The 24,124-nt window shown below is 40.5% G+C and overlaps 1 protein-coding gene across 9 annotated transcripts in view; it reads left to right on the forward strand.

Annotated features, from left to right (window-relative positions):
* Nucleotides 1–24,124, forward strand: part of TANC1 (tetratricopeptide repeat, ankyrin repeat and coiled-coil containing 1) — a 206,469-nt gene that overhangs the window by 57,009 nt on the left and 125,336 nt on the right. For all 9 annotated transcript variants that reach the window (XM_074363727.1, XM_074363733.1, XM_074363734.1 and 6 more), the window contains exon 3: nt 10,520–10,597. In XM_074363727.1, coding sequence (XP_074219828.1) covers nt 10,537–10,597 — 61 coding nt within the window. In that variant the 5' untranslated portion in view covers nt 10,520–10,536. The remainder of the gene's footprint in view (nt 1–10,519; nt 10,598–24,124) is intronic.

The raw sequence follows: 24,124 nt of genomic DNA on the forward strand, positions 1-24,124 counted from the left end.
CAATCCCATGTGACCTTTCTCATGGGCCCCTGTGGCAGTCCCACTTGGAAACTGCTTGCTACAACCAAATGTTTATGGCTGGGAATGGTTTCCCTTAGAAATCTCAGATAAGAGCGTAGTGATCCACGTGTTGCTATATTTGCGTTAGCTGAGCGAAGAGACGCTGCTTTGTGGCTCGTATGCACTGGATTTAGCCTCCACTGAGTTATCCCTGCAGGCAGACCCTGATTGATTTTAGAACTTGAAGCCCGAGGTTAAAATCATATTACTTGATTGGACTGTGTAAAACTGGCCAGGGAAGGAAAGCTTGGGTGCCGGGTCATTCCTTTTGCCACCACCCATCACCTTTTAAGAAGCTTCATGCAATTCATTCTAGTGAGAAATCGGGTGATTTCTTTTTTGCGCTCCTCTTGAATAATGAAGCCCCTAATATCTGGGTAAGTGTTAGGAATAGGGAAGCATTGCTCCTGTGACACAGAGGTCCCTGCCCCAGATAATCATCCTCCTTGGGGATATGGCCCATCTCTCAGTGTTCTCCCCTGTGAGCTCATGCATTAAAGAGCTCGCTCATTTTGTTGTGTCTGTTTAGTTGCATGACACCTCTGGATCACATCCACTGACAACACTGTATTTGGAAATAACTCTAAAAGTTGGTTGCCTAGCAGAGCTGGAGGGGGAGTGGACAGTAGGTGTCTCTCAATAGAAGTAGGTTCTCTTTTTTCAGGCTAGAATTGAGGCTTGGAATGCTGCTCTGGAGGTAGAGGTGTATGTGTGTGTGTATATATGTGTAACCAAAGATGGTTTTTCTTCCTCATTTGACAGTTTTGTCTGTTTCACCACCTCACCAAGTCCCTGGAAGCCAGTTTCTCTTTTTAATCCAAAAATGTAGGCACAGACTGATTGCATGGTCAGATTCTGGAGCCAAACTGCTTGGATGGACCCTCGTGAGCTATGTGACCCTTGGCAAATCACAGCCTCTTTGTGCCTTCAAAGAATGGAGATATTAATAGTACCTTCTACGGAGAGCGGTTGTGAGGATTAGATGTCTCTCTCTCTCCCTCTCCATATATAGATAATACATACAATTTAATACATCTCCATATGTGTATGTGTGTGTGTGTATATATATATATGCTTAGAGGAGGCCCAGAATATGATTAGTGCTAAATACATGTTGCTGGCTGCATATCAGAATCACCTGGGGGACTTTAAAAAGAAAAAAAAAAGTACATGGGTATTGAGAACTCCCAACTTAATGAAATTAGGGCCTGGGGAGGTTACAACCTCGTTCAGAGCATCATAGCAAGTGACTGACAGAAGCGGAGGAGGGATTTTGACGTCTTGTATTCCGGGGCTTTAAGTGGAAGATCCATGTGTCTGCTCCGTCCGCAAGAGATCTTTGTGGAATGAATAGCTGCCTTTCATGAGGCATCTTTGAAGTTGTCTGACCTTTTTCACTTTGAGGCCAGATGCAGTGCAATTTGAAAAATTTAATTTCTTTAGATTTATAATAGCAGGCTTCATTTGGCTGGCATTGATTGATTGAATACCTTTTAACACTTTTTGAAAAATGGACTTTCTGACATGTCTTGAGAGTCTCTTCTTCATCCTAAAGCCTTATCGTCAACCCATGCCGTAGACGCCTCGGAGGAGCGCTTTTACCATCTGTAGTGATGGTCTGTCAGCTACTGTGATCACAGTGGTCCTGTGAACAAGAAATACAGCTTCTCCCTTACAGTGACAGCACCTGAAGGCTGAAGAGACTCGATACTGTCCTGTCAAACAGGAGCAGAGCAGTGTTCCCATTAGACAGACGGGTCCGTGAAAGGAGAAGTAAGGTCATTTTGTAAACATAACGCCTGCTGCCTTTAGTTAGGGAACTGTAATTGTTACCCATCAAGAAGGTGCTCATTGTGAGTTGGGGTCCATAGCTCTGTTGGATGACAGAAATGGAGAACTTAACAGGAGGGAGAAGGAAACAGAAGAGGTTGTAATCAGAGGCTGGTTGTTTCAGAGGGAACTGCTGTATGAGGATTGGGACTTGGGTCTCCAGTTGCTGTAAACTTCACACAGGGGAGCATCCTGTGACCCTGGTCACGTCCTCCGCAGAAGCTGTGTGGGAAAGGATGGGACCACATGCAAAGACTGTGGTTCGTATTCAAACCCTAGGTGGTCCTCCATGAGCTTTTGGCCTCATGGCCACTGTGGCCCAGAGTTGGCTTTGTCCCAGCTGTCCTCAGCTGGATCCATGACAACCATACTTTCACCTTCATACAAAGACCACCTTGTTCTTGAGGCTCATATTCTGTGTTCTCCTGGTCATTTCCAACCCCCACCCCCACCCCAATTCATTGGAGACTTTGGAGGTTGTCACTCATAGCCTGAGCTTTCAAATCAGACCTGGGTTCAGGTCCCAGTTTCACTTTATGGATCGTGCAACCTTGGGGAAGTTGTTAATCTCTCTAAGCCTCCCATAGATGATTTTTTTTTGACGATAAAATGAGGTTATATATGAATGCAAAACTCTCTGCTTACCCGACACTTAGTAAACACTTAGTAAATCCTAGCTGTTAGGGTTGAGGTTGATCCCCCAAATCCTGCCTCTGTTACTGCAGTAAGCATCTGAATGGCCCCTCCCCAGACCAAGAATCAAGTTCCTTGACTTCTTTGTTTTCAACAACCCTCACTTGAGGACGTTCTACTTTATCAAGCCATGCTGTTGGCTGTCGTATGGGCTTTAACATTGTCTGGAATTGTTCCGCATCCCAAAATTTAAAATTCATTTAAAACCATCAGGCAGACTCTTTTTCAGGTTCTTCATTCATTAGTCCAGCTGTATCTGCCCTTTGATCTCTTGGCGACACTGCCTGTGTTCTCTCTGGCTGTCATACCTGTCTGGGCTCCACTCCCCTCCTGTCCAGCCTCGACCCCACGGCATGCCACTCTGAGTGTTCTTGTATGAGCACCCCTGCCACTCTCATTGCACCTGTGCTGTGGATACGCAGTTGCTGATCAAGCCTCTTGTCCTGTGGGTGGTTTTTCTTGGGGCTGAGCATTGGAGGATGGAATTGCGCACTTTCATAGTTGGATGCCAAGTCTTTGTCTGCAACCTCAGTTTGGTAATCAGAACTGTTCAGCTATCTTTTTGGTGGGTGGGGAAGTTGGAGGTTTATTTAATTTTTTTTTTAATGGAGGTACTGGGGATTGAACCCAGGGCATGCCTAGCATGTGTGCACCCTTCCACTTGAGCTGTATCCTCCCCCTGTCCTTTCAATCTTTGGGCTTGCCTTCCTTCTACATGGGCTGTTCTGAACCTTTTCTGCTCCTCTCATACCTTAGTTTTACTTTATAGAGAAAACGGAGGTATGGACTTGTAGCTTTCTGCCCATGTTTGCCGACGTTGTTATCTTACTCTTCCATCATATTATACTTTGTACTTTGTGTCCCTCTTTGCTTGGCACAGAGTAGATACTTAGGAATGTGTGTAGAATGAAAAACCTGCAACCACTGGCCCACTGCTCATTCTTTAATTGGAAGATCAGGTTGTGACCCTGACTCTGCCACTTGCTGGCCCAGAAGAGTCAGGACAAGTTCCTTCCATACTCACAGTCTTGCATTTTAAAGGAGGATATTAAATTTAAATTTATTAAAGGCTGGCAATCTGTTTTGAGGTACAGCTATTCCCTTTGACAATTACAGACGGATTAAGATTATGTTCCTCCCCAACGTATCTGCTGATACTGAAGTGAGATGGCATACTGTTCTGGGGGTGGTAGAGTGGGGCAGGGTCTGACCATCCTGACACACAGCCTAGTGGAGGAAGCAGGCCGGTAAGCAATTAAAATAAGGCTAGGAAGGCTTCTAAGAGGAAGAGCTTTTGAGGTGGGTTTTGAAGTGGGCTTGTGAAATGCCTTTGCTTTCTCTAATAGATTAAGTAATCTGTGAGTATCTGGATGGTGGTGGTGATGGTAATGTCACATTTATTTTGTCTTGTCATTAGGTAGTACCCTACTGTTAGGTTGGGAGGCGGGTGCTTGGTTGGGGAGCTTCTGGGTGAAGACAGCTTCTAAATGAGTAGGGACTTCCTGCAAGACCGGTGCTCATTCCTGAATGAGAGCCATTGGCCTGGGAGGCATTGTGATTGTTACTAGGAACGCTGCCCTCAGTTGTTTCCCTATCTGAGCCCTTCCTGGTTGGAGGGGGAATGTATTGATTTCAGGTTTTGGCTTTTCTGTTATTGTACTTATCTCTTCTGTACGCATGTTTGAAATACCAAAATAAAACCTGACTGTAGCCAGTGCTCCCGAGGGCCTGATGACAGAACAGACCCTGCCATGGAAATGTGCTGTTTATTGTCGATAAGCCAGGTACTGCTGACCTTAAACTTGGAAATTAGTACTCAGTACCAAAAGAATTCTGACATTATTAGTCCAAACCCCTTGTGGGAGAGAACTGCCATTGATCTTTATTTCCCCTCCATAACAATCCTAATAGTCATTTATTTAAAGAGATTTACTTCATGTCTGTTGAATGAATATAAGGTACATTGCTAGGTGCCATGGGGATTTGTACAGTTCACATTTTTCACTGTGATTTAATTGATAACCATTTGTCAGTACAAAGTGGGATGTGGAATTAAAGATATCTTTTGACTATGATGGTCTGGGAGGGCGTTATGGAGGAGACAGTGTTAGAAGTTGAATTGAACAAATCCCTTTATAATATAGAAAAATGGCTCTTGTAGCCAGAAGCGAGTAGCTTCTTAATATTTTCTTCCAAAAGTGAAATTTCTCTCTTTTTTTTTTTTTTTGCCAAGTAGTTATCAAAATGAAAATTTCTTTAAACAAACTTGTGTATAGTAATTCTTCAGTAATTTGAAATCCTCGCTTAGGAGAGTCAGATTTTTTAAGACACTTCTCAAAACAATTTGTATATCTTTCAACAGTCTAAGAGGGAGTTTCCATTTAATTTTTTGCAGCAGAACTTGAACATTTGAGTTTAAACCTCATGCCCAGAATTCTTTTAAATTCCCATTGGTTGTGACCGCTAATTTACTGTGCTTTTTAATAACTCATACTCAAATCCAATGTCATTTTGCCTAAGACAAACCTACCTATAAGGAAAAGAACAGCAGAATGAGAAGTACAGTTTGTAGAATGGCTTTGAATAAAGAAGACTAAACGCTTGGGCCTGTGTGTCTTAGGGGATAAATTACAGTCAGATGATGCCGTCTTCCAGCTCCGCATGTTAAGCAAAACCAAGGGCTGCATCTTTACTTATCACAATTGCTTTCTGGTTTCTTGATTGGTAACCCATTCTCCTCTCCCCCAGCGTTTCTGGATGGAGCATCTGAATCCTCAGAAAGTTCAGGGAGTTGTTCCCAGTCACAGTGCTGGGACCAGGTCTCCTATTCCTAGGCTTTTTCTACTACAGGGGGTAAAAATGTGAGCGAGACCTCCTGGAATTTCAAGTATTCATCAAGGGTTGGTTTTTCCCAGCCTCCTGGGATCTTTAAAAGAATGTCAAGATACGTCCCTTGCTTTCAGGAAGCTTTTATAGCCCACTTTTCCATGAATTTCAGTGACAGCCAGTGCCCCCTCTAACAGAGCTCTTTGTTTCCTTCGGTGGTCTCTAGTCTGCTTTGTTTTCCCCTGTTTGCTCTCTTCTGTATTATTTATCCCGTAGGCTGCTTCAGACACTACCCCCTTAATCACCACCACCCATTTCCTTTCTTTTGATAAACATTAAAGGTTGCCAGTGCGAAGGAAAGTTCCAAAGGCAGTGATAGAGAAGACATGGCTATTGCGTAGGGGGGTCTTGGATCTTGCAGGGTTGAGAAATTTTTGAGCCCCTATAATTGAGGATGTCTTTGATATCTCTCTTCTCGGAAATAAAAATTTCTTCATGATCATGTGCCCCTTACTTTCCAGTGTTTCACTTGTAAATATTGCTGCTCTGGCTTTATTTATGTTGGTAAAAGAAAGGAGGCACCTTCTGAGACAGCTTTGCTTTGAGGCCACATGGGTGGTTTGATGGGAGAAGCTCCTTCCAATGGAGTGAGCCCAGAGTGTGTGTTTAGGTGTCCAGGATAACTGGACAGTTATTTTATTATAACTTTTCTTATATTTTGATATTAAGGCTAGTTCAGATGTGCACATGAAGGGATATTATGAAATGCAGCATTTTCCTCCCAAATACCTCGTGAATTTAACTGAGTTTTCTTGGATTCCTTGCAAATGAGAATATATAGGAATGTTCCTTGTAATTTATAAACTGCTATAAATGTGGGTTAATTGCTTGACTTGGAGGAAATCTCTCATCTGTGTTCATTGCAGCCTAGTTAAATCTGTCAACAAATACTGAGAACAGAGTGGGTGCAAAGGCTGTGTTCCGGCTTCTGTTTGTATCTATTAAAGAATAAACAGCCCCTGCCTTCAGCGCACCGATTCGGCTTGAGATTGTGTAAGCAGGCGTTGTGGCACTCCGGGAGAGGAAAGTTTTAAGGCTGGTGTAATCCTGTGATTTCAGACAAGGTGGTCATGCTTATGATACTGTCAGTGGGATTGCAAACTGCGGTACATTTTGTCTTGTTTTGAAATCATCTCGCTATTTAACCTAGGATAACTTTTGTTATATTTTATATACCGTTGTAATTGCTGTGCAGAATGCTTATGTAACACATAACATGGAGACACTGTGCCTAGATCCCCAAGGAGTTCATGTGTTAAAAGAGAAATCTGAGAAGTAAAATTAAGCTTCATAGTTGATTTAACTTTTAGGGGTTTTAAAAGGAAGAGTCTATGGCATTTGGGAACCTTAGATGTTGAATGATATTAGAAAGATAAGGAAATTTAGGTGACTGCAGGTCATTGACCTAAAGGTAATGTCATATAGTCATTTTATTTTCTGATAAATGAACATTATAGGAAATTTTCTCCTGTTAGATAATTTCAGTTGTTGTAACCTAGAGGCTGGTCTTTTTTCCTCAGAAATACATCATTTAAAGAAATGAGAGCTGAAGTTGTCTACTTTTTCAAAGATTTATTTTTAAGTATTTAAATTTATCCATGTTTGTACTCCTTGCTGTGACAGAGGCTCAGTCTGGCTTTATGGGGCAGAAATTGAGGGATTCTAGCTTGGTCAGTATTTATTTGAATTATACCTCTGCCTTTTGATCTATAGTGCAATATTGAAGGTGAAAAAGGATAATATTTCTTGTCTTATCCTATCATACTTATCCATAAGTACTTCCTTCCACACATACGGTTCTCAGGTAGGAACTTATAGCTTCTGGGAGTTTCTTTTCCATGTGTTACCATTTAATCCTTTGGGTCTGAATTACTGTAACTGGAGGCTGTTTTACATCATTTCTGTTTGGTTCACTTCTTTAGTGGGTCACTGTTCACCCTTTTGGGAGGAAAAAAATGACAGTAGTTGAAATTGCTACTGGAAGGGACGTGTGTCTGATGATGTAGAAGGTACTGTTCAGGGAGAGCCTGCGGCTGCCCCCATAAGACTGCTTCACGGTGGTGGTTACATTTATGAATTTACCACCATCTTCCTTTTGGTACTCAAACTGGGATCAGAAACTCATGTCTTAAATGGATGGTACTTGGCAGTGTCTCCCTTTAACAAAGCTCATGAGAGCTGTTGTTTAAAGCCAGAACAGTGGTTTATTAATTTATTCCCAGAATCGTATCTGTCAACAAGCTAGGCAATTGTGTTGGGTTGACTAGACCAGCACACTTTCCCCTACTGTTGTTAGGCTAAGAAAGCCAAATTATGAGGCACTGCTCAGTGAGAACAGGATCAGAAGGAGGAAGGTAGTGACGATGCCAGTGTTTAAAAGCACTGGGTCCCATAGCCTGATGGTCTGTTTCCCAGTGGATGTGGGGGTTATGTATTTATGGGTCCATAGATACCATCAGGTATGCCAGGTAATCTTCTCTGGACTAGACTGTCCATGTTGGCCCCACCAGCTTATTACTGTAGTCGCTCTTTCTGACCAACCCCTTTCAGATGGGCATAGTCTTTAGGTCTGTGGATGAATATCAAGTTCGCGTTAGTCTTCTAGGCTACAGCTGATCAGGACTACCAGGTGACTTTGCATAGCTCTACTCTGATCTATGTTACTTTCAGAATTTAGCTCACTGGGAGCAGTCCTTTCCTTTCCAGCTTGTGTGTGTATGGGCATGGGGGAGGAGGGGGAGAGTTCCTTAACTTTTGCACTCGGGTATGATCAATTAAAGTTTCTCCAGGTTGCATTTTGAATAGCTTTTAGAATATAAATTGAAGCTCTTTCCTTTGAGTTACTATTTAGGGAGGAAGCAAGAACTGGGAAAAAAAATTACACCAGATATCTGATATCAGTGGTCTCAAGTGAAGAAGCTGTGGAAGATGTGACCATCCTGAAAACAGCTGAGCTCCCCAAAATAGGCACAGAAGGTGTTTGGGCCGAGATGCCCAAGTCAGTGTCTACCAGTCCTTGCCCTTTGGGACACACAGTCCAAGTGGCATGGGAGAGCTGTTGTGGATTGGTGGTGAAGGGGTGATTAATCAGAGGCAGCCTCACCGCCATGGGGGGGCCTGAGCTGGTCAGTGATCCAGGGAAACTTGGGGCTTTGGAAAAGTTTCCTAAGGACCTTGGCCAAGCTCTGAGGGCACGGTTCCATCGATATTTTCTTTTGTCTTATTTCCTAAGTATGTAGTCTTTACTAAACGACAGATCTTGACAGTTGATTGATTTTATTTGGAGAAGAAAATGTCTGTGCTTACCGGGCATCTCTTTCTTTCTTATTTAATTTTGCCTACCATTTTTTATGCCACGACATTTTGCATTGTTTCTTTCAAACATGACTGTCAGGAGAAATTTGTGTTTCCACAGTTTCCCTCTGGAAGCACACTGTGGCCCTCTTCCAGATTCACTGCTTGTCCTTTAGGTGAAACCTTAGTCTTTTCACGGTGGTCCATTCAAGTAGCATTTTTAAAAAGAATTAGGTTGTAAGCCATGCCCCCTTTGTGTGTAAAGACCTGCTTGCAAGATGGTTTAACCCTAATAAACGTCATTATTGGTTTCTCCAAATTCTGCTTAAGATATTTTCTTCCTAGGATCTTTCAGGTTGGTTGGTTTGTTGTTAATTTTGTTTGTTTGTTTGATTGCTGTTGGCCAAAGCTTTCATTGCTCTGAGCAGAGAGGCGGGTGCAGTGGGAGAAGGAGGACCCTCGCTGGGAGTCTGCAGGTGGGGATTCCGGCCCTGCTGTTAATTAGCTGCATGACCCTTGGGCAAGTCAGCCTCCTAGGGTCTCTGTGCCTTCATCAGGAAAACAAAGAGCTTGGAAAAATAAATACAGGCCTGGACCCGATGATAAGAAAGGTCACCCTGTGTGCTTGTGTTGTGAATGGCAGCACTTTGGGACTCTTCCTCCTTCTCAGTGGTCCCCACAGAACCTCAGCTTCACCCTGGGGTTGAGTGCTTGTGTGGGGTGTGATACTGAGGCCATTGTAAGCACTGGTGCTAACAAGGCAGGATTTTCTACAGAGGAGTCATCCCTTCTCTTCTCTCTCTTTGGGAGCAAGCCTCTTTCCTTCCACCTGCCTCCCCTTAGTGCGTTAACAGGGTGTGATGGGTAACACAACACACCTGCCTTGGTTACTGTTTGGGGTTGTCTAGCCATCTCATCTGAGTTAGCGGAGGGAAGAGAGAGCTAAAGGAGGCTGACTAAATGATGAAATAATGGGCCTTTTGTCTGGCTCTTGCTGTAGGGGTGGTTTTGTGTTTCACCTTAGGCCTGGGCCATTGTGTTGTTTTTATGTGCTCAGTACAACCCTGCTTAAAAATACGGCTTGCTTTAAAGGATTCAGCCACAGGCCTATTCTACTTACCCCTCCCCTCCCCAAAAGTCCTAACTATATGTGGTAAAAACCCATTGCAGTGTGTGCTGTTTGATCAGACCCCTTGACATCAGGGTTGAAAAGTGTTCCCACTGTATTTGTTTTGCAAATGTTTATAAGGAATGTTTCCTTCTGATAACCTTCCAAAATGTTTTCCTTATGGTTGTATAATCAGTAGCACCTGTAAAACATGCCTTTAACCATGTAGCTTCCTTCTTAACCATTATCTTTTTGGTTCTGTCTTAATGTTTTCTTTTGATGCACGGGGGCTGGAAGACCCACATTCCTGTGCCAGACATCTTACAGTAACATGTCCAGATTTAGCCTCATAACCTTAATTAGATGTGGAATGTTGAGAATGCACTGTTGTGGTTTTTTTTTAAACGTTTATAACAAGACGGTGAACTTCTGATCACTTCATTAAAAGTTATAAAACACTCCTTGTGTCTTCAGCATTTTATTTAGTTCCCCATCTTAGTTTATTCATAGAAAGTTAATGTAAAACTCAAGGCACCTTTATTATCCCAAGCGATCTGTTTGCTTGAAGTTACCTTTTGTGTCACTATGCAAGTTACGTTCCAATTCATAATCCTCAATTCCTCTCTCCTCCCCTTCTTTTCCCTTTAGAAGCAAGAGTGTTGAAAATGTTAAAGGCCGTGCTGAAGAAGAGCCGAGAGGGAGGAAAGGGAAGCAAGAAGGAAACAGGTATGTGTCTGAGATGGACTTGAGCTGAGCAAGCATGGTGCGCTTGGGCCAGCAAGGCCCTGTCACTCTGGGGAGCAGATGTCACTGCCTGGGGGAGGGGTCAGAGAAGTGACGCAGGTTCAAGCAGACAGCATCCTAGAGGCTGAGAGACCCTAATGTATTTCTGAGCCTTATTCTGGGAAGTGACTTTGAAAGTGGAGTTTGGGTTTTGAACCAAATCCTTTCCCAGAAGACTTGTAAGTTTCCTGATTTTAACAGGTCATTCAGATCCAGAGGCAGAGTTACAGACATCGAGGGAGAGCAGGTGTGTCCAGGAATTTGGTTTCTAGAAAGCCTTTTTTCCCTTTTCCCACACGTGATTGCATTTTATATGTCTGACCAACTGCAGGCTGGCTGGTCCTCATCTTTTGAGTATCAAATTTGCCCCCTAACAGGTGTTGCCCCACTCAATGCCAGGCAGCTAGTTGGTTTTCATTATGATGAGAGCTACTTAGTTTGGCTTGGATTTCATTCCTGTTTGTAGAGTTCTGGGGCACATGTGGTCATTGTGACTCTGTTGTGTTCCGTGCGATAAATTTCTCTAAGGTTATTTGGGCTACCACTCAGTGGTCTGTTTCTCTTGCTAGAAAAACTACAGATTATCTACCTCTCCTGCACAATAAAAAAATGTTAGTGTGGATTATTTACCTGCAGTGTGCCGTTTCACTCTCTAAACTCATGTTAATCCGGAGTCGGAGAATGGCTGGTTTTCTGAGTTACTGTATAGTGAATAACACTTCAATTTTAATTTCTATTAAAGTATGAATAAGTATGCTTATTACTGAAACATCACTGAATTATAGTTAACTCTTTAATTCAAAATATCATGTCATACCTTGTGGTAATATTATTAATACCTATTGTTTCTGTAGGAGAGTAAGTGGACTTAAACAAACTTTTTGATCATATGGACACATTTGACAAATTTCTATTATTATTTCCCTTAAACCAAGTCTGAAAAATGGCAAACTTAACCTTAAAAGTAGAGACTTTTTTTTATAAAGTTGCTATTAAGATTCCATTAGGAGCCGCTCATTAATGCCTGGATGAGCAGATACAAAGAAAAGAAGAAACCAGTTTTTAATAACAGAAACAGGAGACCATAGTTAGCTCTTAAACTTAGGAAATCAACTGCTAGCTTTGAATAATTGATTAGAATTGTTACTATGGAGAATTTTGGTTCACATAATTTCTATCCAGGGGGGCATTCGCCCTCTGCTGGGTCGAGGCCAAAGTATCCTTCTCTTAGTTCTCTAAAAGCTGTCTAAAGAAACAAACAAAAAAAATTTCCCCCAGTTTTGGCTCAACTGAGAATCGTCCTAGAAACTGTGTGATTTGCTTCTTTAGAAGCCTTTATAATTTCCAGGATCAAGTTAGATCCTGAGCTGTCTGTTGGGCTGGAGCTGCCCACCAGTGGGTTGTTTTTTTCAGGGCCAGGGTCTCCAAGCCAAAGCTCCCTACTTAGTAATGGAGTCTTTCACAGCAGGCCTACCATCTTCTTTGACCCGTGCCAGACTCATGTGAAATGACAGTATATTAATGATTTTCAGCACCCTGCCTTTCAGATGGGCCAGACAGTGAACATAGTTTGCATATGAAACTTTTCCAGTTGTAGAGCATATGATTTTGGGTTTATGTTCTCCTTTGGTCTTTAAGAGCAACTACTGTTTTTTCTGAATCATTTTTCATAGTAATTCCCACACAACAGCTTTTCACTAATGCAAACCAATTTATAAAAGCAATGGGAACATTTCTCATAAAACATCTGTATTGTGTATGCCTCTTTCCTCTTAACTAGAACCTGGTTGTATTCCGTTGGGGAACAAAGCAGATGGAATTTTAAATCTTGATGAAGTTATGTCACAAGATGATTGGGGGAAATACTTGGAATTTCACCGTTCATATGTTGAGCTCTGTGCCAACTCTCATTATATAAGTAAATCATAGCTAAGTTTCTCTGTAAATTAAAGCTGGCTGATCTACTGAGACTTCTCTGAAACTTGGGTAATAATATCTGCTGCAAGATGGAAAAATTTTGCTCCACTGTTCCCAATTAAAACCAATCTTTGTTGTAAAGACAAAGGAAAATTCATTTTTATGTGCTTGAACTCACAGTCACAGAAACTTAGAAAATATTTACGTCTAGAATATTGAGTTCAGCTTTTCATATCCTTTGTAGATTGTTTTTGCAGACAATCTAGAACTACACTTTTATGTTGAACCTATTTTGAGAATTTGGCAAATATAATCACAAAGTTAAATTTAATACTCTTAAAAAAATTTTTTTCAGAAGTATTGAAACATTTTTATACTCTCAACTCCTATCCCTAAAAGAAAATGTTACTTTAAACTATTGGTAAGGTTTTAGCAGTTAATGAAATTCAATTTATATGTATATAAGGGTATTTGAAGTACTATGTATTGTGAGGTATTAAATTATTATTTTTTAACACCTTTATTGTAAACTATACAGTACAGTAAACTATACATATTTCAGTTGTACAATTTGATGAATTTTGATAGATGTAGACACCTATGAAACCAGCACCGTAAACAAGATAGTTAACATTTTCATCAATCCCCAAGAGGTGCAGATTTCGAATTCTTGATTTATCCCTTCCCACCCCCTTTACTCCCTGATAACTATAAGTTTGTGAGTCTGTTTCTTTTGCAGATAAGTTCACTTGTGTCCTCTTTTTTGAGATACTAAATTACTGAAAGCCATTGAGTCAACTCTAAAAATAGCAGAATTCTTTTTTTTATGATTTTTTTTTTTAAACCTAGGAAATGCTTACAGCTGAGCAAAAAGTGTTATCTGGAGGCTGTAGAATCACATTGGAGAAAACAGTATTAAAAACTTTAACAATCATTTTGGGGAAGTACATTTATCTTGTCCATCTGTGCAAATGAGTACTGTGTTTCTCTTGACCTTGAGTCAGGCCTCAGGGAGCAAAAATCAATATTAAACCATAATGTGGGGAGGGCCAGACGAGGGCATCTATTTTTTCTTTCCCTGCTCTTATGTTAAGATCTTGCTCTAAAACAAGCAAATGATGTGTTGTCTTTATTTTGAAGCTCTCTAGAGAGGGCTGCAACCTTATACCAAATGTCTAAATGACCTTTACTACCAGAAAACTTTCATATCACTATTATTAAGCTGACTTAATTTAAAAATAATTACCGCACTCTAAGATTTGACAGTATTCTGATACCAAACCCCAACTTAATAAGAGTTTAGAGTGGATATAAGAGCAACATAGGAAATCGTCTTTGCTGTACAGAAGCACTGTTTAGAAAATGAACAGGAAAAAGCCCCATTTTATAATAGAAACAGGAACTTTAAATATCAAACTGAGAAGAAATGTATAAATCTTATATTGAAGAAAAGAATAAAAACTTTATTGAAGGACTTAAAGGAAGACCTGAAAAATGGAAAAAATACTTTATTTTTGAATGGGCAGGCCAGGGCACTATTTTAAAACTGTTAGCTGTTACAAAATTATCTATACATGCCATTTAATGCCTAATGAAATTCCAACTATTTTCTTTTTAAAGACTTAATTTTTTAAAGAGCCAGTTTCAGGTTTACAGCAAAATTGAGAGGAAGGTACAGAGATTTTCTGTATACCCCGTGCCTTCACTCATTACTAGCCCCCCCCCATTATCAGTATTCTCCCATCAGGGAGGTACGTTTGTTACAACTAATGAACCTACATTGATACATAATAATCACCCCCAATCCATAGTTTATTTTTGGGGGTCACTCTTGGTGTTGGACATTCTGTGAGTTTGGACAAATATATAATGACATGCATCCACCATTATTCTATCGTACTGAGTATTTTCACTGCCCTAAAGATCCTGTTTTGTTTTGTTTGAACACAGTTGATTTTAGAATTCATCTGGAAGCGAAAATGCTTCAGAATAGCCAGAGATTCCGTGTGGGACAGGTGCATCAGAATGGCTGAGCCTGGTTCCCACGCCTGGGTTCTAGCTGCAGGAAAGGCTGAACAAGTGTGTATTTGGAGTTCTCAGCTTCTACAGGGCAAGGTGGGCTCCGCCTCTCACCAAGACATTGTGTGTTACGGAGGATTCTTCAGTCATAGACATTTCCGTGCAGGTCCCCTCCACTTCAAAATCTAACCAACTCGGATGTCTAATACAGCTCATTATAATCGCTACCGCTTTCATATAGCGAGTATGTAGCTTGGCTAGTTTTTGAGACTTTTTCCCCTCTACTGGTCTCCAAGGAGAGAAACCTAATTTTACCTAACATCTATGATATAATCAAATCTCACTGTTGATGGTCGTTTTGGTTGTTTTCTTTTAACCCTGAAGAGAGTGGCATCAATCTGGAGGCCTTAGGAGGGCAAGGCCTCCTGCCCTCCTAGAAAGGGCTGATCCCTCTCCTCTCTGTGGATGCCTTCCCCTGCCCTCTGCCAATCTTGAAACCGTAGTCTTTGCCCTATTCAGCTCTTCCTGCTTGCTCTCGCTGGTGTGGAAGTAGCTCCAAGTTGAGGCAGAAAAGCAAAGTTTGGTGAATTTTTAATGGTGGTACTGCCTCAATTAAAATACAGACTGATTAAGGAAAGGTTGCTTGTTATGCCAAAATAATTGTTTATTGGTCTTTTCCTTTCAGTTTAATTATCTGTGTTCTTTTTTCAGCAGGGGGGCTTAGTTTGAAGTGATTTATTTAAAAAAAAAATTGACCTTCACCTTTTCATCGTTAAAACCCAGCTAGTTGGCTAAATACACTTGTAATTGTGTTAATTAAGGCATTGGATAGTCCCCAAGCTTGAATGTGTACTGAATCTGTTAGCTTTACATCTAATCCCTCACTCTGAATTTGTAGTAAAAGGGAGCTGTTTGCCTCTAAAGTTTAAAAGCCATTGATGTGATTGTTAAATGTGGTATTTTAAGCCATTCCAAGCTGCAGTCTGGTTTTCAGTGGTACCTTCTAAAAATGCCTCAATACAAATGATGCTTTGTTTTATCCAGAAAATATGAAGCTGCTTTTGATTATTCTGTGCTGCGTTGCCCGTTTTCTGTGGTTGTGGGCTATTATTTAGGAATTTGGTACAGTGACTGTCTTGCTGAACTATGGATATTTGGTGTCTTGTTGTTAACTGACTCCAAAAATGTTTCCCAAGCAACAGAACAAGCAGAAATAATTCAGTCTAAAGGTGTTGTAGTTCTCTTTATCAGAGCATTTAAATAAATTCTGCAGAACACTAGGACAGGAATTTAAACACAGAATGGAACCAGGCTGAGTTTTAGTATGACTAGAAATGCTATTGCCTCTGGTGTGATTGGTCCTTTTGTGAGTTTTTCTCTTTGTTGTCCCTCATACATCACAAAGTCTACAGGAAGCACAGACTTTGGAATTTGAAGATACAGATTGAAATCCTAGCTCGTTCACCTCCCAGTTTACTTGAACTCAGACAAATTTCTTGACCTAGTTAAGCTACCTTACAGGGATGTGGTCAAGGTTAAATAAGATAACATCTCTACAAAAGTGTGTAGCTTGACATCTGGCTTCTGCTAGATTTCAGTACAGCTCTTCTTCTTTGAGAAAACTGCGTGGTACCTTAAAGAACAAATAAACTTTAAGACTTCTTCTTCCTTCCCTGCTGAAGAGAAAACAGGATTGATCTCAGGCAAAAGAGTGACGTTCTAGAAGCTTCTTTCCTTGACTTCCTCTCTCCAAAGACTGATTCTACCATTGACTGTGGATACTAAAGCCTCTTCTGCCGTCTTTAGTCTTTCCCCCATAATAAAACTGGGGAAGCTCTGAGTCATTTGTCTGTTGTATCGTGGTTTATACTTCGAAAATCATTGATTTTACCTTTTAGCCTATATCAAGTCACTTGCATTTTATCCTTAATCTTTGTGAAGTTAAACTGAAAGTCTTTCCCCCAGCTAGAGAAATTTCAGGAGTCAGCAGGAAGCTTTAAAAATAGATTTCTTCGTACATTTTATAAAGTTGCTGAGATGTTTCATTTCAACATATCTTTAATGAATGAAGGTCTTTATATGTGGAAGGCTCCATTGCCCATCTTCTTTGTAGCTTTCTCATGTTTTAGGGAAATATAAAGGATGAAAGAGAAGGGTGGGCCTAATTCTGAACACATATCATGTGTCAGGCACTGTATGTAATGGACCTGGCCCATCCTGAGCTGCCTGTTTCTTGTGAAGGGCATAACTAGAGAAGGGCTTGAACTGAGAGGGTGAAGTCAAGACTCATACTGATCTTGTACTTTCTTTGGCCAATAAGACCTCTACCAAGTCACAACCTATCCAAATCATCATAAGGGAGGTAGCAGATTCTCAAACAACACTACTTACTTTCTTGGACCCTTTTTTGTGTAAATACACTAGGAATGTTAACAGAGAAATAAAACAATTCAGAGTCCTTTTTTGGTCAAACTTAATTTCATTTTACAAATAATTTTTTTCATGAAAGCTGCTTTTCTGTTCAAAAGACAAAAAACAGAAACAATGGTCTTATTTCCTATGGACCAGGTTTTCAGAGAGCTTTGTCATGTGTAGCTTTGTAATTTCCATAGAAAATTCCATATTTGAATTTTCATGTGATCTATTTGCATTTCCTAGAAGGGGAATTTCAAGGTTTTATTTCTACTCTAGAGAAATGTAAAAAACTTAATTTCATATAACCGACTGACAAAGGCAGTTCCTGAGAGGGGCAATAGGCTACTAAAGATTTTGACCTGGATTGACTTCTTTTTTCTATGGAGGATCATCTAAACTTAATGATTCCTCCTAAGGGGATAAGGGCTTTGACCTTGCACTTGTCCTGCAGTTAATGGTTGGCCATCAAGGGTAGCCCGTTGAGTAGCCCTAGCCCTGGGACAGAGCATCAGATGGAGAAACCCTTATTCGTATCTGAAATCATGAAATTGGAAAGTTGGGTCTGCATCTTTCCACTCTCTCGTGCCCCCTCTCCCTTTGGTGGCCACATCAGCCATCAGTGGTGCCAGTGTAGACTCGAGATTCTTGTCCTGTGTTCAGGTGACCACAGCATTGTCATGGGATCAAGATGAGACAAGACTTTAGCAGCTGATTTTCAATTCTTCACTCAAGAGTTTTTGTCAGAGAGTTGCCCATTTTTAAGGGATTTTGGGAGCATGAAACTGCTAGATTTTGTACATGATGACATTCTTTGTGCCCTGAGACTGTCCCAGAGCAGAGTCCTCCGTAATAAGATGTCTCTAAGACTCGCACATAGGTGCCTGTAATGGTTAGGGCACTTGTCTGGAGTGTCTATGGAGCATGGAACTGGCTGGCAGCAGAGGCCAAAAAAGATGTGAACTCCAGGTTGAGAATGGAAGAGAGCCACCCTGCACTGCTGACGTCCTGATGACTGTACTGTCATTTCAGTTCTCAAAATTGAACAATGTGTCTGCTAATGCCTTGTATCTTTGTGTGGGCTTGTTTGTCCGCCACCCCTAGTCCCCCACCAAATTTTCTAGGTAACTTCAGAGTTATGAAGAAAACAGCTTTCCAAGTGCCTGATGTTTAAAAAATACATATTTTATTGACGTCTGATGGTACATTTTCTTGTTGTCTTAGTTTGGGTGGCCATAACAAAATGCCATAGATTGAGTGGCTTAAACAACAGAAATTTACTTTCTCACAGTTCTGGAGGCTAGAAGTCTGAGCTCAGGGCGCCAGCATGATCGGGTTCTGGTTGAAGGTTCTCTTTCTGGCTTGCAGGTGGCTACCTTATACCTTTGTCCTCACATGGCAAGAGAGAGACAGCAAGCTCTCTGGTGCCCCTTATAAGGATGCTAATCCGAGCATGAGGGCCCCACCCTCATGACCTTATTTAAATCTAGTTGTCTCCCAAAGGCCCCTTGTCCAAAATACTATCACGTTGGGAGTTAGGGCTTCAGTATATGAATTTGGGGGAGCACAGCTCAGTCCATAGCACTTGTCTTTGTTGTTTTGATTATAAATGTAATAGTGCTTCATTGATTATAAAACACACCTTTATTTTAGGTACCACTAAGGAAGAAAACTGCTGTCAATTAAACTGATGTACTTTGTTACTTAAAGTGTATACTTACTGAAAATTTCCTTTCTTTAGAGAGTTACTTTTTATATATTTCAATCTTTTTCATAAAATAAGAAAATGAAATAAGTTGGTTTAAGATGTTTCAAATTTATTTTCAGAGCCTTCTAAATCTTGGTTTTTTTTTCCACCTGGTTGTCAGTATTCGTTTTTCTCCATACTGCATCGTCTTCACCACTAAGAGCACTGATGATGCAGCAGGTTTTGAGTCCTTCACTGTTTTCTCCAGGACTTTCTTCCAAGCTGCAAACATCCATTCTGCAAGTTTGATGCCGTTCTTTCATGATCTCAAAAGGAGGTTCTAATGGAAGGCTTTAAAATAAAATCCAGGGCTCTGATTCCTTCTTCAGTGCGCTTTAAGTGGTCTGTTGACTGAAACATGAAAGATGTTATAATTGCCTAGTCACGCCACCAGATGTAATAACTCAGGTTTGCCCCATCAGTGCCCACCAGGTTATAACCATTCCCTGGCTGATAACAATTTTAAGATGCCATCAACTATTACATCCATTTCGGTTTTGAAAAAGTTAAAGTAAGAATAAATATGGGCCTTTGAATCAATGCCCAGTATAACATGTGCTCATTGTAGAAAATTTGGAAAATATTGTTAAAGAATATCCTGGGTTTTTTTCCTTTATTCTTTTGCTTTATCCTTTTTAATGTCATTAGGCTTTGAAAAATGCCTAACATTTTATTGTACCAAAATACCATGGTTTTTTGGGTGCATTTTGTTTACATATATTTCTCATTCATTAAAAAACCCTGTGGAGAATACATATCTTTGTATAAATCTAATTATTTTAGTAGAATGTTTCTAGACAAAGAATTAATAGTGAAAGGAAATGAACTTTTCAGAAGCTCGTGGTACCTCTTGCCAAATTGTTTCCAGAAGGTTTGTTGGTCGCCACCTGTCTAAGCACTGTGTGAGTGCGCCTGTTTGCATGACTCTTTCTAGTATTAGATAATTGTGGATTTTAATCATCTTTGTCCATTTTATAGGTTAAAACATGTATTTGTTTTTAATTAGCATTTCTTTGAGATCAGAAGACCTCTTTAAATATTCAGTGTCTATTTGTAGTTCCTCTTCAGTGATTGTCTTGTGTCCTTGTCCATTTTTTTCTGTTGGGGAATGTGAGAGTCTCTTTAGCTTGGTTCTTTCCTTTTCCTGGTGTGGTCCCTGGTGTGTATGTAGGGGTGGGGCTTCCTGATGTAGTCACTCATAAGGGAGTTTTCATTGAAGTTGCTGAAAGTCAAACTGCCCGTGTTCCATGGATAGCAGTGTCTTCTGTATTGTTGAAAACTTATGTCCATGCTATGGCCAGAGATCTGCTAGTCTGATTGGCTTATATTTAAGAAACTTATTCTTTAGAGAAACCAAAATAAAGACAAAACCAATTCAAATGACTCATCAGGTTTTCAGCGGTGCTTGACAGCATTCTGCCTCTGTGCGCAGTCAAAAAGTGGGAGAGCTTCCTGCTCCATGGATGTGCCAGAAGCTGAGTCCTGTGAGTCTCTGAGAGCAGACAGGGGTGGTTCCAGATAAGCATCTCCTTAATAAATTGCTGTATCCTTAAGTGTAAAGAAACTTCATCCATAGCTTGTATTCTTAGATTATTAAGTACCGGGATTCTTTTTCAAACTAAGGTAAAGTAATGAAATAAAAGTTTCTAGATCTAGGAGGATCTTAGAAATTGAGTTCAGTGTCTTCAGTTCTTGAGAAATATTTGGAAAAAGGCATTGAGCAACTGCCCAAGGTCACATAGCTAAAGCAAAGATGAGGTCAGAGTATAGATTTTGACTCCAGACTAGTTCAGTTTCTATGTCTCTGGCTGGTTCCCTTATTTTTATCTCTAGAACTGAGTAAATATAAAGGAAAACACATCCCTGAGATAGAAGATAATAAATTCCTTTATATTAATAATTTCTCTCTCCAGGGGATTTGTTTTGATTTTTTTTCTTCTCTAGAAGTGTTCCCCCCTCTCCCTGGAATGTTTATTTCCTAGAGTTTTAATCTAGATTGAGTAACACTGTAATATCTCTCTTTCTTTTTCTATATCTTAAAGCCCATTTCTGCTTGGTGTCCTTGAGATTGGTATAAATCCATCTTTTATGGTAAAGCCATTCAGACACTATGAATGTAATAGTTAAATATGCGATCATTTTAAAAAGCTATACAATGGTATTAAAAGTAAAGATACCACCCCCATGTCTTCTCTGCTTCCCTTTTTACTCCCCCAAGGAAATTACTGTTAACAGTTTATTTGATCTTTCTGGATATTTTCTATGCATCTATGTGTGAATGCACATACACACATGTATAGATCCTTAGGAAAACCTCCACAAACTTCACAATGTGTTTTATTTTGTGAATTACTGTTGCCTAAATGCATTTTTAGATGTATTTTCATATTAGCACATACTAACATACAGGCTTTTTAAAAGTTGCTCAATATTACATTGGGCAAGTATCCTGCACCTTACTATTCCCTTGTTGATGGTTTTATCTTTTATGTGTTTGTCATTAAAATCAATATTAGAGTAAATCTTGTGCATAAGTGCCTGTCCTTTCATAAGAGTGGTTGTCAGAAAAATTATTCATTTATAATTTTCCTAAATTTTTCAAAGTGCCGTTCAAAAAGGTAGCATTAAATTTACAGATCCACCTTCAATATGTGAGAATGCTTGTTTATTCACGTGCTTATCCGCATAGGTTATAATCAGACTACTTCATCTTTGCCAATATGATAGGAAAAAGTTGTATCTCATTGTTTTAATTATGCAGTTCTTTAGAATGAATTCAAACACATTTTTATATGTTTACTGGCCATTTGAAACCACACTGCCTGGATTTGTATCCTGGTTCCATAGCTTACCAGCTGTGTGAGCTTGAGCAAATTACTTGACCTTTCTGTGCCTCATGGCTCACTTATGAGGATTACATGAGTTAATATTTATAAAGCACTAAATTCCATGCTTGGCAGATAGTATATGTTATATAAATAGTTAACAAACATGAAGATTTAAATGTTTCTTTGTTCTGCCTATTAATTTACCTATTTTCCCATTGGGTCTAATAGGTATTTTAATATTTTGGAAAGTGGTTAACCATTGATCATTTACTAGCTAGAGTTCCGAGCAAGTCAAACATGTCATGTTTAATTTTGAATTATAAAACCTAAAAAGATTCATCTAACTCAGAGTTCATTTTTGACAGGATTAAGGGAAGGATTTTGTTTTAATTCTGTAAGCTCAGTGTTGAAAACTGACTGAGAGGTTACAAGTCATTATTTCAGGGAGGTCGGCTTTCTTTCCCTGCTTTGTGTGGGAGTTTTGATGCTGCTAATCTGATTAAACCTCTTGGAGCTACATCCTTAGCTCTAAGATTCTGAAGATTAGAGGTTCTGGACCCCCCACCCCACCCCCATCCATTAAATTGTTACCATGGTTATTGGGCTCCTCAACCAGCATCTCAAATCCCTTCTGATTTATGGAAGCAGCATCTTAATAATGAAGAAGCCCTCTGCTAGTTTGGCTTCAGGAAACTTAAGAGTTCCAGTTCAAATGTACCTACCTACTGGTTCTCTTTGAACAAGTTGTTTCATTTTTCTGAGCCTCAGTTTTCTTGCCTATAAAATCAAGGTAATAATCTCTTATCTGTGTCATAGCACGGGTAATATGTAATTATAAGAGTCACATGAAATGAAGTTTTTTTTTTTTTTTTTAAATCTTGAGGCATGATGATGTTGATAATGTGGGAAATTTGTTTCACTTCCACAGAGTGTCTGGCTTTGGGCAGTGCCCATTAAACAAGGAAATAAAATATACAGATATTTAAATTTATATCAGGAGTTATGATACTTAAATGTTGTGGAGGGGGTGGGGGTGAGATACTTTTCTTCCTCAAGATAGTGAAGAAACCAGTCCCCTGGGATAACACATGGCAGCACTAACGCAGGCTGCTCTTTGAGTGCTGACCGGGTATCAGGCAGTGTGCTAAATGCTTATAGACAGTAGCTTATCAGGAGAGGTCACAGAACGGGTCAGGACCACACAGTTACTAAGTGGCAGAGCTAGGATTTGAATCCAGTTTGTCTCCAGAACCTTGCATTCAGGGCAGTATAGCAGGCAAGCTGCTTGGGGTCAGCTCCTGGGTCACATTGCCTAAGCTCACCGTGTCCGTTTTGCGTATGTAACGTGGGGGCGACAGCAGCATCTGCCTCTGAGGGTTGTTGGTTGTCCTGAGGATTCAGTGAGGGAAAGTGCTTAGAACAGTGCCTGGGCCATAGTAAGCATTTTATAAATGTTTGCTCTTATCATAACTTATGGTAATTTCTATACCCTTCTGGCTCCTTTGTTTCTGCCCCTTGACCCTCTCCTTTAGCCGTAGTAAGTGGTGGCGTCTCAGATATTTTCGTGTCCTTCATTCGCTTGTCTGTGCGGCAGCCCCGGCCATTGCATCTGGTGCAGGAGGAGAGAGCCGCGTGGTAGGCCTGGCCCTGGTGCAGTGCTGTGTGACGGTTGCTGCAAACAGTCTGGGAGGGCGTGTGTTTGCTGGGAGGGGGGGGTTTGGAATGTGAGGCCTGCGTGCAACCATCCACCACCAGCATTCTGCGAGAAGAGAAGCTATGTGCATTCAAAGTCGGGGGGGTGGGTACCTGGGAGATTCAGTGTTCACCATGGCTTTACAGCAGCAGGTTCTAGAGCAGCGCTTTCTAAACCTGGCTGGTTCATCGGAGGCACTGGTCACTCAAATTCCCACCAGACCTACTGAATCATTCACCTGCAGTGGGGCCCAAGCTTCTGTAAATTTTTATATTCGTGGTTAGCCAGGTTTGGGAGCTACTGGTATGCTGATTGTTCCTGTGTCTCTGCAGGGCCAGCCCCAACCAGCCCCAGCAGAGGTATTCAGATGTGACTCAGACAACTCCCCCATTACCTAGTAAACTCTGTTCTTGGCAGCCCTATAAAGATGAATTTGAAATATAGATATACAAGCAGATGAGTGAGGGATTCCATTACAGAAACAAGGGGCAGAATCTGATCAAATTCCTCAGTATGTTTTACCTGGTTCTTGTGTTTATGCCCCCTCCCCATCAACATTTGCTCATTCTCACCCACGCAAGTTAGATGCACAAACACGAATAGCTACTGAGTATAATTTTGTTGTTTAATTTACCTGCAGCTTTTTAGAAATTATTAGAGGGCTGTTTTCCCAGAGTGATACTCAGAGAATGAATGAAGTGAGTAATGCACATTTCCATTTTATATCTGAGAAATCATGATGAGAGTGGAATGTTCATATGGTTAGCTGTGGTGAGACAATATTGACATTGTTGCTAAGCTAGTTTACCAGACATGTCCTTGAGGCTGCTGCTTCGAAAACTGAGCAATGATTT

The sequence above is a fragment of the Camelus bactrianus genome, chromosome 5 (genome assembly GCF_048773025.1).
Source record: "Camelus bactrianus isolate YW-2024 breed Bactrian camel chromosome 5, ASM4877302v1, whole genome shotgun sequence".
NCBI classification, from domain to species: domain Eukaryota; kingdom Metazoa; phylum Chordata; class Mammalia; order Artiodactyla; family Camelidae; genus Camelus; species Camelus bactrianus.